We start from the raw sequence: 18136 nt of genomic DNA on the forward strand, positions 1-18136 counted from the left end.
ATATGATTTAGTAGAAAATGCTAACTCCCATTTTTGGGCCCTAATTGCTATGCCTGGTACTGCAGGGCTGAGTATCATGTCCTTGCCGTCTTTGGTTGGCGAGCACCCAACATCCAGCATCGCATTTGATGTAGTTGCTTCTCACTCTACAACTCTATCAGCTTCATCAACACCTTCACCAATACCAGCAACTGTTGCATCACTTCCAATTTCATCCACTCTTCCACCAGCAATTGCTACATCACTGCCATCGGCCGCATCTAGCCATGAAGAAGGTGTTCCTCTTCCACAATCCCCAGTTCATAGGAATTTGGGGCAAATTTATACTGCCCCTTCTGAAGATCCACAAAGGAGGAGGAACGTTACTCTTTCAGTCTCTACCAAATGTAACTTGCTATCTCAGCCGGTGGAGCTTACTAATTATCTGAAGCCTTTGGCTTCAGAGAAAGACTTGGAAAAGATTCAGGCACTCTCGGGAGAGTGTTTGTTGAACAACGCGGCAACGATATGTTATTTTCTTCCTTAATTACTTATTCTTATTTTGTATGAATGTATTCTAAGTTTTACTTCTTGTTTTCTAGGCCAACTTTCTTGCTTCTGAGGGCCTTCATAGGTTGATTCATGAGAAGGAGGAACTTACTTCCGAACGAAATCAACTTTTGGTGGAACGGGATCAAACTGTTCTCCGCGTGTCGGAATTGGAAACCAAAGCTACTGAGGTCGTTCTTTTGGAGGCCCGTTTTTAGCAAAGCGAGCATGAAGTGGTAACCCTTAGCCATGAAATTGGCCATTTGAGGGTCAAATTTGATGAAGGCAAGGCCAAATAGGCTGAAGTCGAGGACGTCATTCTTGCTGCAACAGAGCACGAGGTTGCTACTGTCGAAAACGTAACAGACTTAGAAGCAGCCTTGAACTCCAAAATCGAAGAGCTTGCAGCTGTGAGAGCGAAACATACCTAGTTGGAAGAGAAGTACAAGAAAACTATCAAGCACAACAAGCTCTTTAGTTCTACCATCCATGACCTTGATGTTAGCCTTAGATCTGTTAGGTCCGCCCGAGAGAGCCTTTTTGCTGAGGTTACCCTACTCAAAGAAGAACGTAAGCACCAAGCGGCTTCCCTCATTGTTGAAACAACTTATGTCATGTACATCAAGAGGAGAAAAACCTTTGAAGAGCCCAAAATTGGTATCATTGACTTTGATGCCGAAATTGTTAAGGCCCGAGAGCTTATGTTAGCTGCTAAAACCGGACTCCCGACGCAGTTTGATACTCATGTTTCTTCTAGCTCCGGTTCCGAGTTTTCAAGAATTGAAGAGGGATTGGAGGGTGACGATGCTGAAGACCAGACTAGGGAAAAGGTCGAGCCATCGATGGACCCACCTACTTCTCCCGAGGATGCAACTTCCTCTTCGTTCCGGAGACACTGCAGTTTAGCTTTTCTTTTCTTTTTTCATTTTGTACTGTTACCGTTTTGGCACGTTCTTGTAAATAAAGACAAGTTTTTGCTCAAGTATTGTTTGAGTCTTACTCTCGTTTGAATATCCATGCAAGTTTTTAACATTTGCTTTAGAATTCTGCGCACATTTTTCTGTTTGCGCTTTATTATCTGTAGTCTCGGATGTGTTTTTCTCGAAGCATTTTGGTTTCGAGCATTATCCCTTTTACGTGAGGGTTTTTATAAGTATTTCCGCAAGTTTACATTTTGCATCCTTTTTATATGCTACTTCGGGTGTATTTTTTCCTGATGGCATTTTTTATTTCGGGCACATATTCTTCCAGAACCAACCCTTTAACGTGAAGGTTTTTATAAGTATTTATGCAAGTTTACTTTTTGCGTCCTTTTCGTATGCGACTTCGGGTGTATTTTTCCCCGATGGAATTTTTTATTCGGGGCATAGATTTTTCCGAAAAAGAAACAAGATAAAAATAAAAGAATTTCATTTTATTCCATCTATTTTCAAAAAATACATAAGCATTTGCTATGCTGAAAAGAAATTGCCATTACTTGTGGCTATCTTGTACAACTTGCTTCTACGGGAATGGCTGCACAGTCCCCGGTCCCGATGATGTGTTTTGTTTCTGGATTTTCGTTCACCGGTTGATGTGGCAGTTATTGTTGCCATATCCTCATACCATTCACCCCCAGTGTTCGAATGCGAAGGGTGCGAATCGGAACACTAGAAGTCTTGTATCTTTGAAGATTCCACTAATGAATTGCTAGATAATCCTCAACTTGGTAACACACTTTACTTCCCCTCAGGAATTTATGCTATCGAGCGAAAGATTATCTAACAACCCTCTAGTGGTTTGTGCTCGTGAACGGTCGGGTAACCTTTGTTCGATAGCAAACTTAACTTCCCAATGGGAATTTGCTATCAAACCAAAGATTATCCAACCGTCCCCGAGTGGAAGCTTGTTTGTTTGACTTGCTATCAAAGGTCTTATTATTGCTGTCTTCGTAGTATGCTTTCTGTTGCTGCCTCGTTAAAAACCTTGCCAGAAAAACCCAATTGGGACAAAAACAGAACGAAGGGAAAAAGAATGCAGCACATACTTTCCGCTTGAATAATGTTCATCAGCATTAATATCTTTTGAGGTGTGCCACGTTCCAATTACTAGGCAACTTGTCTCCCTTTTGGTTCTCCAACTCGTATGAACCCTTCCCAGTAATAGCTGAAATCCAGTAGGGACCCTCCCATGTTGGACCTAGTTTCCCCGCGTTGAGCTCCCGGATATTTTGGTTTACTTTACTCAGAACCAAGTCTCCTACTTTGAAATAACGGAAGTTGGCTCTTCGATTATAATATCGCTCCATTCTCTGCTTTTGAGCTACCACTTTTACATGCGCCAAGTCCCTACATTCCTCGAGTAGTTCCAAGTTGATTAACATCGCTTCGTTGTTCGCTTCTTCATTTTCCCAAAAATATCTCAAAATGGGTTCACCCACTTCCACCGGGATTAGGGCTTCAGCACCGTACACAAGGGAAAAAGGAGTTTCTTTTGTACTCGATTTGGCCATTGTTCGATAGGCCCATAGAACTCCAGACAATTCTTCGGGCCATTTGCCTTTTGCTGCTTCCAAGCTTTTCCTGAGGTTTTGAATGATCTCTTTGTTTGTTGACTCTGCTTGACCGTTTGTGCTTGGATGATAAGGAGAAGATGTGATCCTCTTTATCTTCAAATCTTCGAGGAACTTTATAACTTTTGCACCGATAAACTGTCGCCCATTGTCGCATGCTATCTCTTTTGGTATTCCGCACCTGTAAATTATATTTTCCCATAAGAAATCGACTACTTCGCATTCTCTGATCTTCTGATAAGGACCTGCCTCCACCCATTTAGAAAAATAGTCAATCAGTATTAACAGAAACCTTACCTTTCCGGGAGCTGGTGGCAGTGGTCTGACGATGTCCATCCCCTATTTCAGGAACAACCATGGGGACAGAACCGAATGTAAGGGTTCTGCCGATTGGTGTACTAGTGGTGCGTAGCGTTGGCACTTATCGCATTATCATATGAAGTCTTTGGAATCTTGTTCTATGCTAGGCCAGTAATATCCAGCCCATACCAACTTCAGCACCAAAGAATCTACACCCGAGTGATTGCCGCATATCCCTTCGTGGACTTCTCTTATGACATAATTAGCTTCTGACGCTCCTAAGCACCGGGCCAGCGGGCCTTGGAAGGATTTTCTATACAATCGGCCTCTCTTGAAGCTATAACGTGCATCTTTGGCGCGTAACGCCCGTGATGCTTTGGGATCTTCGGGCAACTTCCCGTGCTCGAGATAATTGATTATTTCATTTCTCCATTCCCATACTAGACTAGTCAAATTTACCTCTTAGTAACCATCCATATCTAGGACTGAGCTCATCAGTTGTACTACCATCCCGGATTCTGTTCCCTTTATTTCCGTCGATGATCTTAATTTTGCTAATGCATCCACTTCTGCGTTATTCTCCCTCGGTATGTGAGTAATTGACCACTCCCGGAATCGCGCCAAAAGAGCCTGGACCTTTACCACGTATTGTTGCATAAGTTTTTCTTTGGTATCAACGATCCCGTAGACCTGATTTACCACCAATTGTGAGTCACATTTGATTTCGATAACCTCGGAATCAAGTCCCTGGCCCAATTCGAGATCGACAATTAAAGCTTCATACACTGCTTCAGTGTTTGTTAAAGGGATCGTTCTAATGGCTTGCCTTAGGGTTTCCCCCGAAGGCGTGATTAAGACTATTCCAAGTCCGGGCCCTTTTACGTTGGAAGCTCCATCCGTAAATAAGGTCCAAACCTCCGATGTAGATTCCGACACCGTTACTGCCTCCTTGGTTGCAGAGGCAGTAGTCCCGGACTGAAATCGGCCATGAAGGCAGCCAAGACTTGCGACTTAATTGCAATCCTTGGTTTATATTCTATGTCAAACTCACTCATTTCGACGGCCCATTTGGCCAATCTGCCCAAAGGTTTGGGTTTATGGAGGATGCTCCGCAAAGGAAAAGTAGTCACCACAGCTATTGGGTGGCATTGGAAGTCGGGCCTCAACTTTCGAACGGCGACTATGAGAGCTAAGGCTAGTTTTTCCAAATATGGGTAGCGAGTTTCTGTTCCCGTTAAAATTTTGCTAACGTAATAAATGGGAAATTGCATACCTTCGTCCTCCGGGACTAAAACCGCACTTAACACAACTTCTAAAACCGCGAGGTAGACTAGAAATGTTTTACCTTCTTTTAGTTTTGAGAGTAATGGAGGGCTTGATAAGTACTTCTTCAGGTCCCTTAGATCCTGTTGGCACTCCAGTGTCCACTTCAAATTATTTTTCTTTTTTAGCAGTGTGAAGAACCAATGACATTTTTCTGACGACCGGGAAATGAACTTGCTCAAGTCTGCTAATCATCCTGTGAGCCTTTGGACTTCCTTTACATTCGACAATTGATCCGGGATATCATCTACGGCCTATATTTTCTCGGGGTTTACCTCAATTCCCCTTTGTGAGACCAGAAATCGCAGAAACTTACCAGAACTGACCCCGAACGCACAGTTCTCGGAATTAAGTTTCATTTTATGCTTCCTCAGGATGTCGAATGTTTCTTGCAAATGCTTAAGGTGGTAACCTGCATTCAAAGACTTAACGAGCATATCGTCTATATAAACTTCCATAGTCTTTCCTATTTGCTTTTCAAACATCTTATTTATGAGCCGTTGATAAGTGGCTCCAGCATTTTTCAACCCGAAGGGCATTACATTGTAACAATATGTACCAAAATTTGGTATAAACGAAGTCTTTTCCTGATCTTCCAAGTTCATCTTGATTTGTTTGTACCCGAAATAAGCATCGAGGAAACTTATTAACTCGTGCCCGGTCGTGGTAACTTTGGCAGTGGTTAACAAGTCTTTCGGGCACGCCTTATTAAGGTCTTTATAGTCTACACACATGTAAAATTTATTGTTCTTCTTAGGAACTACTACTACAGTGGCTAGCAAGTCCTGATATCTTACCTCTCGTACCGAACCGATATTAAGCAAACGGGTTACCTTTTCTTTGATGAATTTATTCCTGGCCTCGGCAATAGGGCATTTCTTCTGTCTTACCAGAGGTACGTTGGAATCCAAACTCAGCTTGTGCATGACTATTTCCGTCGGGATACCTGTCATATCCTCGTGCGACCATGCAAAACAATCGACATTAAATTTAAGGAATTCAATAAAACCAGACCTAAGCTCCGGGTGCAGTTTTGTCCTCAAATGGAATTTTCTTTCCAGGGATTCTTCGAACAACGCAACTTGCTCCAGTTCCTCTGTCGTGGACTTCATTGCGTCCGTCTCTTCTGGAACTTGGAAATATCTCTACACGTGATAATGTTCAGATGACTCTGCTCCTAGTCTAATTTCTTCTATCTCGGGAATAGGCGACGGTTCCTATAATTGCTATGTCGTGTGCTCCTTCCCTTTTCTATTGGAAACCAAAATTGTATTCATCCCTCTTGCCGCCAGTTGATCATCTCTTATCTGCTTGATTCCTTTGGGCGTTGGAAACTTCAGAAATTGGTGATATGTTAAGGGTATAGCTTTCATCTTGTGTAACCACAACCTTCCTAGGATGATATTGTATCCCATGTCACTATCTACTACCTCGAAGAGAGTTGTTTTATTACTCCTTCAGCGTTTGTGAGCAGCAAAATCTCTCCCCGTGTTGTCACGCTCGCAAGGTTGAATCCAGCGAGGAGCTTTGTTGCCGCAATATTGCTTCCGGTGAGTTTAGCTTGCTCCAATACTCTCCATTGTATGATATTAGCCAAACTTCCTAGATCTACTAGAACACGTTTAATCTTTAAATCTAACACATTTAAAGAAATTACCAGTGCGTCATTGTGTAGTAACAGCAGTTCGTCTGCATCCTCATCCGTGAAAGTGATATCGTCTTCACGGAGTCTTTTACTATGAGTTATTGATACTCTTGTCTTTTTCGCTGCCGAAAAGGTGACCCCGGTAATCTCATTCCCTCCGAAGATCATATTGATCGTTTGGCGTGGGGGTTCTTCTCCTGCTTTCGAAGGTTCCACATTTTCTCTGTTACGGCCATAATTGTTCTTAGCTCGGTCACTCGAGAATTCTCTGAGGTAACCATTGTTCAATAGTTTTGCCACCTCCTCCCGGAGGTGTCGGCCGTCCCCTGTTCGATGGCCATTCATCCCATGATATTCACACCATAAGTTGGGATCCCTCTGGTTGGGATCAGATCTCATAGGTCTCAGGAATCGCGCTTCTTTAATATTTCTCATGGCTAACACCAGCTCCACTATACTAACGTTGAAGTTATATTCTGATAACTTGGGGTAAGAATGATCCCGAGACCCCGACGTCTCTTTATCTTGGAGTGATCTATTATTTCGATCACGATTGGTCCCTCTGTTAACAGTGATCTTGTTTGCTGCCCGAAAGTTTCTGCCACGGCCTTCGGTCCGCTCGTAAGGCAAAAATGGGCCCCTGAAGTCCGTCTGTCCTCGTCGTAGTCATCCTTTGATTTTTCTCTGCTCTTCTCCCGTCCTTTGGCCGATGATGCAGAACCGACCTGGTCATCTTTGATCCTTATCTTTGACTCGTACCGGTTGTGGACATCTGCCCAAGTTGTTGCTTGGAACTCAAGCAGGCTCTCCTTCAGCTTTTGGGAAGCGTCTGAGCTTCTCGACTTCAATCCTTTGGTGAATGCTTCAGCTGCCCATTCATCCGGGACAACTTGGAGCAACATTCATTTTTTCTGTAATCGAGTAACGAACTCTCGTAATAATTCGGATTCTCCCTGTGAAATCCTGAATATGTCGGCCTTTCGGGCTTGTACTTTTCTGGCCCCGGTATGAGCCTTGATGAAAGAATCTTTGAGCATCTCAAAGGAATCTATGAAATTCGCGGGTAATAATGAATACCACATTAGAGCTCCTCTCGTGAGAGTTTCTCCAAATTTCTTTAGCAGAATATATTCAATTTCATGACAAGCTAGATATGTAGGTGGTAATATGCTCCTGTGGGTCTGAAGTCCCGTTATACTTTGGCATTTCAGTCATTTTGAACCGCTTCAGGATTAGTTTTGGTGCCACACTCAGCTTGTACGGCAATTGAGTATAATTCTTCGAGTCCGGGCCTTTTAATACTGGTGGCGCGCCCGCGACTTGGTCCATGTGGGCGTTTACTTCCCTCAAAACTCGTAAAAGTTCATTCTTGAATAGGTCATTCTCGTTGTTGAGACCCGATCTGCTCCCCCAGCCCCGTCGGAACTAACTTCACCCCCTGGGAGTGTTGTTGTCAACTCTCTGCGTTGTTTGGTTTGCGGGAACACCGGGAGGAATAAAATCTTGTCTGTTTACATTATTTGATGCCCTCGATAGCGCCTACTTCAGTTCTGTCATAACCTGATCGTGCCGCGTGAGACGGCCTATAATGATTGCATGTTGTTCTTGCAGTACCCTCACCGCATCCACGACATGCTTCTCGTCAGCATCATCAGGAGTTGTCTCCCGAACCTGTCGAGGGTTCTGCCTGTCATGCACCGGCGTGGCGTCATTTCCCTTATTGTGGGTGTCACTGATTGAATCCTCGAAATGAGGCTGATCCCCTCAAATTTCAAGGTTGTACGTGTTGTTTTCAGTATTATCTGCCATTTTTTATGATTTTTTCTAAGACAAAACAATCAAATCACGTTAGTATAAAAAGGTAAGGATCAATTTAATTACATGGCTGTCTAGGCCCTACGGTGGGCGCCAAACGGTTTACCTGTAACACGGTATAGTTGAATTTATAAATGGTTTCTAGATATGTGAACTAATTTGATCGTACAATAATGCGATAATTGAAGAAATGTACAATACTTAGCCTTAAAATGTAGGTGAAACAGCAGAGATGACAGTTCCGAGAACAAGATTTTCGGGTACAGTAATGATGAGATCAAAAAGCGAAAAAGTAAGATTGTATTAAGCTTTGTATAGAATGTAGTATAAGTTTAGCTAGAAAATTCCTCTTCTTTACAATGATAACTAGGCTCGTTATTTATAGCTGTGTCTAGGGAAGGAGGCCCTAGGATCGTGCCGTCCTTCAATGCCAATTATGAGGGTCATTGATGAAGAAGTAACGGTGAACATAAATGCCAAATTCTCTGTAATGGACCGTCGCTCTTAATGCTGCAGAATACTCCCTATTAAATACTACCGGACGCAGAGCATTTAATACACCTTTATGATTGTTATCCCTTCCGGTGACAAGCGGAATGACTGTATTCGATCTTCGGCCATTCCCGTCTTGGGTTCCACGTGTCTTTTCTTTAGACAACCACGTGTCATATCATATTTCACCCTATACAAAGGCAAATGTGGTTGACCAAGGACAAAATTGTCTTTATACTCTCTGTCTAGAATTGCATTTTCAATTTCCTTCATCTTTTCAATCTCTGTCATAGTCGTTTTTAGCTTCATTTGCCATAAAACACGTACTCCTACTCAGCCGGCGACAACAACCAAGCCCAAGAGTAAATATGACTCAGATTTTCGTGTATGTTTCTCTTAGATCCTTCTCTTTTTTGATCTCTTCTTTCCTAAGTTTCAAGACCATATTGATAGAATTTGGGTCTACTTCTAAATTTGATCCTAATTAATTAGCTGCCTTTCGAATATATGTGTATTCCACTTTCACATCCCAAATTTGTATTATGTATACTTTATTCCTTTTGTTACACTTTCTAGCCTTATTTTTTGAGTTTCCTTTCAAATATTTCTAATTTTCCTTCAGTGTGTACTATATGTGCAACCAAGGTGTTTGATAATATGTCTTAAATACAAGAACTGTGTTGTTTATTTGAGAGCTGAATTCGGCATTTTAGGTATGTATTTGTACTGTCATAGGTATGTATTTTCTGCAGGTTATGGGTATTTGTTCCCTTTAATCACATATTAACAAGATCTTCTACTCTTTCTTGACATACAATGATTTAAGTATATTATTTACTCTTTGATTTTCGCATTTGAAAGATTTAACTTGAGAAACTGCACTTGAAAAATCAACAAGAAACTTTGGATGAAGGACCCCAAACTAATCAGTAAGGAACTTTACCATAAGGTGTTAAATTTGAAATTTTCATATGCAACATGGCATTAAAGGCTAAAAGTTTGAAATGGAAATTTCAATAATTGTGCGGGAGATTTTGTTAACTAATGGTTCTAATGCTAATTGGCGCTTTTCTTGATGTTTATACGGCCAATTAGTATCCCTCAATTTATGATTTGTTTTCTTTAGACCATGTAACTTTGGATGAAGGACCCCGAACTAATAACTGCATCAGTACATAGCAAGAAAAGGGAAGCCCAAATAATTTTTATTTTGACATTAGTTATGTCATGGGCGGCTTTCCAACCATGCCCCATGACCCCTTGGACGCGCTCCGTGGCATCCTGGCCAGCCTCCCAACGCCCGTCGCCACGGTCGGCCCCGTGGTCTCGGCAGCTCCAAGTGACAAGCGCGCATGTGCCTCTGTCGCCCCACCGATAGCCATCGCCAGTGCCCAGCCACAGGCAGAAGCCAACAGCGCCGCGCGCACAGACAATGCCGCGCGCGCAGACCCTGATGCTAAAGACAAAGTTGCTGCCAATGGACTTGTTGCTGCTTTGTAGAAGATTAAGTCCTTTTCATTGTAAATATAGAGTAGTTTTGCTGCATTTTCTTTAAGTGTGATTTTCCAGCTTTCATAGGTCTAGTCATGTAACTTTGGTTTATTTTTTTTAAGCATTATTAAGGGGGACCAAGCAATCAAAACTTTCAAGCAAGCAAACAATTCTCTGTACTGGTGTCTCTCCCCCCGACACCGTCTTGCTTTCTGTAATAGCTTTCATTCAATGCAATCAAGCTTTCTTTCATTCTCAATTCTCTTTTCTGCTCTCTTTCAATTGCTCATGACATTGGTTTTCCCGTACGGCACTGACAATCTAGTCTAGCGTACGGAGGGGACCTCAATTGGCGGACAGCAACCGTACTGACATCGGTTGCCTAGCCTTACGTCGCCCTTCCAAGGAACTTCAGGAAGGCGCCGCGTAACAGTTGGTATCAGAGCCTAGGCTCGACATCGGACGAGGGATTACGTTACAATTACCACCATTTCTGACCATGGTGAATTACGGGGATCGCATCGCGACCCTTGAGGGAACAGTTGACTCATTGCGGCCCATCGTGGAAACGGTGGCCGATCTAAAGACCAGCCTAGTGCAAAGGTTGGACGACCTGGACCGCAGATTCATCCAGGCCGAAGTTGACATAGAAAACATCAGTCGCGACTCTGAAGGAGACCGACAAACAGCAGCCACAGAGGCAGCTGAAATTTTTGGTAAATTTGAGGTCCTCCAGCAGGAGCGTGCCGAGGATTTAGCCAACAGGGAACAAGAGGCAGACAGGGTGACTGCCATGCAACAAACCATAGACAACTTGACAGGCCAGCTCAATGTTGTCAATGCTGCTTTACAAGGCCTACTTCGAGGAGGCGGAAACCAGTTTGGGGGTGGTGTGAACCTCGCCCCTATGGCACAAAAGCTAAAGATTCCTGAGCCAAAGCCATACAGTGGAGCTCGGAATGCCAAAGAAGTGGAAAATTTCATTTTCGACATTGAGCAATACTTCGATGCCGTGGGAGGCCTAGAAGAAGCTAAGAAGGTAGCAACTGCTGCCATGTATCTTCAGGGTGATGCCAAACTCTGGTGGCGGGTAAAGTATGAAGCCATCAAGGCTGGCGAAGATGCCCTCGAGACATGGGCGGAACTGAAGGCAGCCATACGCCTACAGTTCTTCCCCGAAAATGTTGAGTACAATGCCAGGAGAAAGTTGCGGGAGCTTCGCCAGACCAAGTCAGTGCGAGATTACGTGCGGGAATTCTCCGCGCTCATGCTGAACATCCGTGACATGGGGGACAAAGACAAACTCTTCACCTTCCTGGAAGGGTTGAAACCTTATGCACGGATGGAATTGCAGAGACAAAGGGTAGACACGTTGCCTAAGGCAATCCAAGCAGCAGAGTGCCTTGGGGATTACCAAGTGGAAGCCCGGAAGGATAGGCCTCAACAGCCTGTCCGGGGAGGATACAAAGGGGGCCAACCAAACACTGGTGGCCCTAGCAGAAGTGGAGGAGATCGGAGTGCACCCAAACACAAGGCTCCCTCTTCCGGCAGTACTAGTGCTGCATCTAACAACAATGATCGGGGGAGGAAGCCCCCCTCAGGATGTCGTCATTGCGGCGGACCACATTGGAATAATGAATGTCCACAGGCACAGATGAACGCCCATCAATCTTTTGAGGATGGGACGGATGACGACGACGATGATGCGGACCAGACTGAGCCAGTAGGTGCATTCAATGCAATTGTTGGCTCCATTTCTGAGCCCTTAGCGGGAACCAGTGCCGGTATCCGCAAGAAGAAGGACCCATGTCCAATTGCCAGGAAAGGAAATAAGAAGGCGAATTTGAGGACTCCTCCTCATCAGGAGAGGACCCTAATGTTCATTGACATGAAGGTAAATGGTAAGCCCATTCGGGCAATGATAGACACGGGTGCCACCCACAACTACTTAGCCGCGACTCAGGTGGAGCGTCTTGGATTAGTTGTAGGAAAGGGCAAAGGCCGTGTGAAGGCTATCAACTCACCACCTCAACCAATGGGTGGAATAGCCAAAGAAGTACCAGTGAAGCTTGGCCCGTATGAAGGAAAGTTCAACCTGCGTGTAGTGATCATAGATGACTTTGAGTTAATAGTGGGGTTGGAATTCCTGAGACAGACCAATACCATGCCCGCACCGTATGCAGACATGCTACTGATGATGGGGGAAAATGGGGCCAAGCCCTGCATTATTCCGTGCATTCCCATGAAGATGGCAGCCGAGAACATCTCGGCCTTGCAGTTGAAGAAGGGGATTAAAAGACATGAACCCACGTTCCTGGCTACCCTCTGCATGGAAGAAATAGAACGCTCCTCGGGTCCCATTCCTGCACCCGTGAAGGAGTTACTTCTGGAATTTGAAGACATCATGCCACAAGACATGCCAAAGCGTCTTCCGCCTAGGCGAACTGTGGACCATGAGATTGAGTTGGTGCCGGGTGCGAAGCCACCTGCCCGGGCGCCATACAGAATGTCACAACCCGAACTCACCGAGCTTCGGAGACAATTGACGGAAATGCTAGACACAGGGATCATTGTGCCCTCCAAGTCCCCATATGGGTCCCCTGTGCTATTCCAAAAGAAACATGATGGTAGTCTACGACTCTGTGTGGATTACCGGGCTCTAAACAAAATCACCGTGAAGAACAAGTACCCTATTCCGCTAATGGCAGACTTGTTCGATAGACTGGGTGGTGCGACGGTATTCACCAAGATAGACCTGAGGACAGGTTATTGGCAAGTGCGGATTGCAGATGGTGATGAGCACAAGACGACCTGTGTGACAAGATATGGGTCGTACGACTTTCTGGTGATGCCCTTTGGCTTGACTAACGCGCCAGCCACATTTTGCACTTTGATGAACCAAGTCTTTCGGGAATACATTGATGAATTTGTCGTGGTTTATTTGGATGACATTGTGGTATATAGCCAGACACTAGAAGAACATCTGGAACATTTGCGGAAGGTCCTAGCCCGATTACGGGAGCACGAATTATATGCGAAGCTATCCAAGTGCTCCTTTGCTCAGAAACAAATTGACTTCCTCGGACATGTTATCGAGGAAGGAAGGATCAAGATGGACCAGCAGAAGATTCATGCCATTACAGAATGGCCACCTCCTAAGGATATACATGCCTTGAGGTCGTTCCTTGGCCTATGCAATTTCTATCGGCGGTTTGTGAAAGGTTACTCTCTCATTGCAGTGCCGCTGACAGAACTTCTCAAGAAGGCCACCCCATGGGATTGGGGCCCTAAGAGGGCAGAGGCCTTCGACGCATTGAAGATGGCTACGTCTAGTAGCCCAGTCTTGGCCCTCCCTGACTTGGCCAAGCCATTCGAAGTGGAAACGGATGCCTCCGACTATGCACTTGGTGGAGTATTGCTACAAGAAGGGCATCCCGTAGCGTACGAGAGCCGGAAACTGAAGGATGCAGAGCGGCGCTATGCTGCCCATGAGAAAGAATTATTGGCTGTCGTTCATTGCTTACGCCTTTGGAGGCATTATCTACTGGGAACCCCATTTGTGGTCAAGACAGACAACACAGTCGTTAGCCATTTCATGACCCAGCCAAAGTTGAATGGACGACAGGCTAGGTGGCAGGAACTCCTAGCAGAATTTCACTTCAACCTGGAGTACCGAAGTGGAAAGACCAATCATGTTGCTGATGCACTCAGTCGGAGGGCCGATCTAGCATCGATTTGTGTACTCGCCGCCCTAAAGGGAAGCGAAGTAACCACCACCATCAAAGACCAGATACAGGATCTACTCATCAAAGATCCTGCTGCACAGTATTTGGTTGATTTGGTAGGACAGGGCAAGACTCGCCAGTTCTACACCGAAGATGGGTTCCTGAAGGTGAAAGGGAACCGACTTTATGTCCCTAAAGGAGGAGATCTGCGACGGACTCTTCTTGCAGAATGCCATGATACTTTGTGGGCCGGTCATCCCGGCGAGGATCGCACCATGGCATTACTTCGCCGTGCATATTATTGGCCTCAAATGGTCGATGACGTCGCTCAATATGTGAAGACTTGTCTAGTATGCCAGAAAGATAAGTCAGACCGCTTGACGCAGGCAGGGCTCTTGGAACCACTAGCTGTACCAAAAAGACCTTGGGAAAGCGTTTCCCTGGACTTCATCACCGGATTGCCCAAGGTCGGAGATCTCACAACTATCTTGGTTGTGGTGGATCGGTTTTCCAAGTATGCTACCTTTATAGCAGCCCCACAATATATATCAGCAGAAGATACAGCTCGACTATTCTTCTCTCATGTCGTCAAATATTGGGGCTTACCTAAAGACATTGTTAGTGATCGCGACTCACGCTTCACTAGCAATTTTTGGACCCAACTCTTTAAGTGCCTCGGGTCAAAATTGAGTCATAGCTCAAGTTTTCATCCGCAATCTGATGGCCAGACGGAGCGATTCAATGGAATGCTAGAGGAATATCTCCGGCACTTTGTGACGGGATCGCAGAAGAATTGGGTGAAGCTTATGGATGCTGCTCAACTGTGTTTCAATTCACAAAAGAGCTCAAGTACCAACAAAAGCGCTTTTGAAATTGTTACCGGACAGCAACCGCTACTCCCACACACAGTGAATGCACCAAACATGTCAAAATCTCCTCGGGCTGCTAGCTTCTCTAAAGAATGGAAGCAAAATTTGGAGATAGTGCGGAGCTATCTTGTCAAAGCCCAAAAGCGGATGAAGAGGCATGCTGATCAGAATCGCCGCTTTGTGGAATATCAGGTGGGAGACAAAGTGATGGTCAAAATCCCAAAGCGGTACTTGTTTGCAGGGGTCCATGACCCTCGCCTATTGCAAAAATATATTGGACCCTTGTCCATTGAAAGGCGCATTGGGAAAGTTGCATACCGGGTGGATACCCCAGCTTGGTGGAAAATCCATCCTGTTTTCCATGTCAGTCTCCTGAAACCTTTTCGGGAAGATGTGGAGGATCCTTCACGAAGCCAACTCACAATACCAAGTATTCGAGGCCCCAATTCAACCGGGAAAAGGCGTGCTGAAGCTATTCTTGATGATCGAGTGATTCACGCCTCAAGAAAAGATCACCAGGAGTTCTTGGTAAAATGGCAGGGATGTGATGCAGAGGAGAATACTTGGGAGAGGGGAACAAACCTCAAAGCCTACAAGAGCCTAATTGATGATTACCTTGCAAGGAAGGCGCCGAGGACGTCGCCAACTCAGGTGGGGGAGAATGTCATGGGCGGCTTTCCAACCATGCCCCATGACCCCTTGGACGCGCCCCGTGGCGTCCTGGCCAGCCTCCCAACGCCCGTCGCCACGGTCGGCCCCGTGGTCTCGGCAGCTCCAAGTGACAAGCGCGCATGTGCCTCTGTCGCCCCACCGATAGCCATCGCCAGTGCCCACCCACAGGCAGAAGCCAACAGCGTCGCGCGCACAGACAATGCCGCGCGCGCAGACCCTGATGCTAAAGACAAAGTTGCTGCCAATGGACTTGTTGCTGCTTTGTAGAAGATTAAGTCCTTTTCATTGTAAATATAGAGTAGTTTTGCTGCATTTTCTTTAAGTGTGATTTTCCAGCTTTCATAGGTCTAGTCATGTAACTTTGGTTTATTTTTTTTAAGCATTATTAAGGGGGACCAAGCAATCAAAACTTTCAAGAAAGCAAACAATTCTCTGTACTGGTGTCTCTCCCCCCCGACACCGTCTTGCTTTCTGTAATAGCTTTCATTCAATGCAATCAAGCTTTCTTTCATTCTCAATTCTCTTTTCTGCTCTCTTTCAATTGCTCATGACATTGGTTTTCCCGTACGGCACTGACAATCTAGTCTAGCGTACGGAGGGGACCCCAGTTGGCGGACAGCAACCGTACTGACATCAGTTGCCTAGCCTTACGTCGCCCTTCCAAGGAACTTCAGGAAGGCGCCGCGTAACAGTTATCGTGTCTTAGCTTCTTTTTAAGTCAATGTTAATTAGGCTTTAGCAATGAGGTGTCTTTTGAAAGTTGTCCTTAATATGAGTTGGAACTGATACTTGGCAGGCATTGCCTCATTATCTGTTATAAATTCTTTCTTATTTTTGCAATACTTTAATTCTATTTGCTGTAATTTAGTGCGAGATGAATAACTTACTTACAAAAAATATAGAAATAAAAAAAAATTAGTATCTAGATTGATGTTGCAATTATTTTGTTTTTTTTCTTGAAAGCTTGTAAAGTTAAGTGCGAGAAAAATGAATCTTTGAATTTGTGTATTGATACATAATGAAAAGCTTTGGTTCTAATAATGAATCATGTCATTTATAAATCTTAATATGTTTTCTTTATGCTTTTTTCCATGGATAAATATTTTATCTATATATAGTTAGTCACATTGGAGAGTATAGAATTACAGAACAGACTTTGGTAAGCTTTTCAATAGTGCAGACTATTGTCTTCTGCTATTATTATTCATATGTATTGTATTGTGTTAAATGATATATATTGCTACCATATTGCAGTTAAAAGGTTGTATACTGGTAGAATCGGTCTCATAGTACATCCAGATCTCTGACATGATAATCCAAACTTGAGATATGGTAACAAGGGAGCTTGATCGAGGTAGAGATCTCATCAATTTGGAGTCCGTACCATAACGCCCGCCCTCGAGGATGTTGGGGTCGCGATTCGGGATCGCTCCCTAGCGTCGATTAACTTTGAAGAACGTTGCCAGGTAGTCAAGTTCGGCAAACAGAAAGTCGTGATATCCGTGACCGACCGAATATCACAGCGAAGATCTCGACACATATCGATAAGAGATTGAGAATCAGTTAATTAGAGGATTTTTACCTTTTATAGAGTTGTACCTAATGTAGGACTCTCCTACTATTTAAAGGAGGTCTAATTACTTGTAAAAAACTTTGTAACACGTATTCCACAGCAATACATTATTATTATTATTATCTTTAAGCTCTTATTCTTCTGTATCTTAATACCGATTGAAGTGCATTCGGCTCGAGAGTGGTTAATCTTCCAAGGCTGATATTGTCCAATTCGTGTTGTTTACATTTACTTTATCTTTATTAATTTCGATTTTAATCTAATTTATCATTTTGTGTCAAGTTAATCCACGTATCCTTAAAATCACTTACAAATTCAATTGTTATCCGATTTTTGGGTAAACAGTTTGGCACCCACCGTGGAGCTAAGGATAATAGTGGTTATTTGATACATATCTCCATAACACACACTACTTTAAACTTGTTCTTTGAAGTGTCTCTAATTTCAGGTTAAAGCTCAAAATGTCAAACTCTCAGTCAGCACCTCTACATGTTGATAATGAGTCCGGTCATCACGGTGAAAACAACAACATAGCGCCCGGTGACGAGGTACCGCCCATTGATCCAATGGAAATTCCGGTCGCGGACCTGATTGATGTTAATTCACATGTGGCTATCAACACAAACATGCCTGCCGATCCCAAAGATAGCATCCGTGTTAGAGCCCGATCGGAAGCTCAAAATACACAAAACATTGGAGGTGACGGGATCAATTTACAGGTGATCTTCGAAAATGTTACAGGCTCAACAGGCAGCAATAGCTCAGTTATAAAACCGAAGCTGCGCACCAAGCAGAATTGAACACGATCTGTCCCTGAAAGTCATCCGCAGGGATGAACTGGTCATTGAAAGGTCGAATGAAAACAAATCGGGGACTAACCCCTAGATCATAAAGATGCTTGAGGAACTGACAAAACGGGTAGAATTAGGGGAAAAGAAAATTGAGGCTAATGACAAAAAGGTAAAAACCTACAATTCTAGGATCGACCAAATCTCGGGCGCACCACCGTTATTGAAAGGCTTGGATTCCAAGAAGTTCTTGCAAAAACTTTTTTCTTTGAGCATGGCTCCAAAGTCGATCCCTAAGAAGTTTTGCATGCCCGAGATCCTTAAGTACAGCGGAACGACCAACCCAAACGAGCATGTTACCTCC

The 18136-nt window shown here is 44.2% G+C and overlaps 1 protein-coding gene across 1 annotated transcript; it reads right to left on the reverse strand.

Annotated features, from left to right (window-relative positions):
* Positions 1-6128: 6128 nt before the first annotated feature.
* LOC138893653 (uncharacterized) lies at positions 6129-6782 on the reverse strand. The gene has a single exon (XM_070178300.1). It carries the CDS (start codon positions 6780-6782, stop codon positions 6129-6131), a length of 654 nt encoding a protein of 217 aa, XP_070034401.1.
* Between the last annotated feature and the right edge of the window lie 11354 nt (positions 6783-18136).

This window comes from Nicotiana tomentosiformis, chromosome 6 (assembly GCF_000390325.3).
Source record: "Nicotiana tomentosiformis chromosome 6, ASM39032v3, whole genome shotgun sequence".
Lineage (NCBI taxonomy): Eukaryota > Viridiplantae > Streptophyta > Magnoliopsida > Solanales > Solanaceae > Nicotiana > Nicotiana tomentosiformis.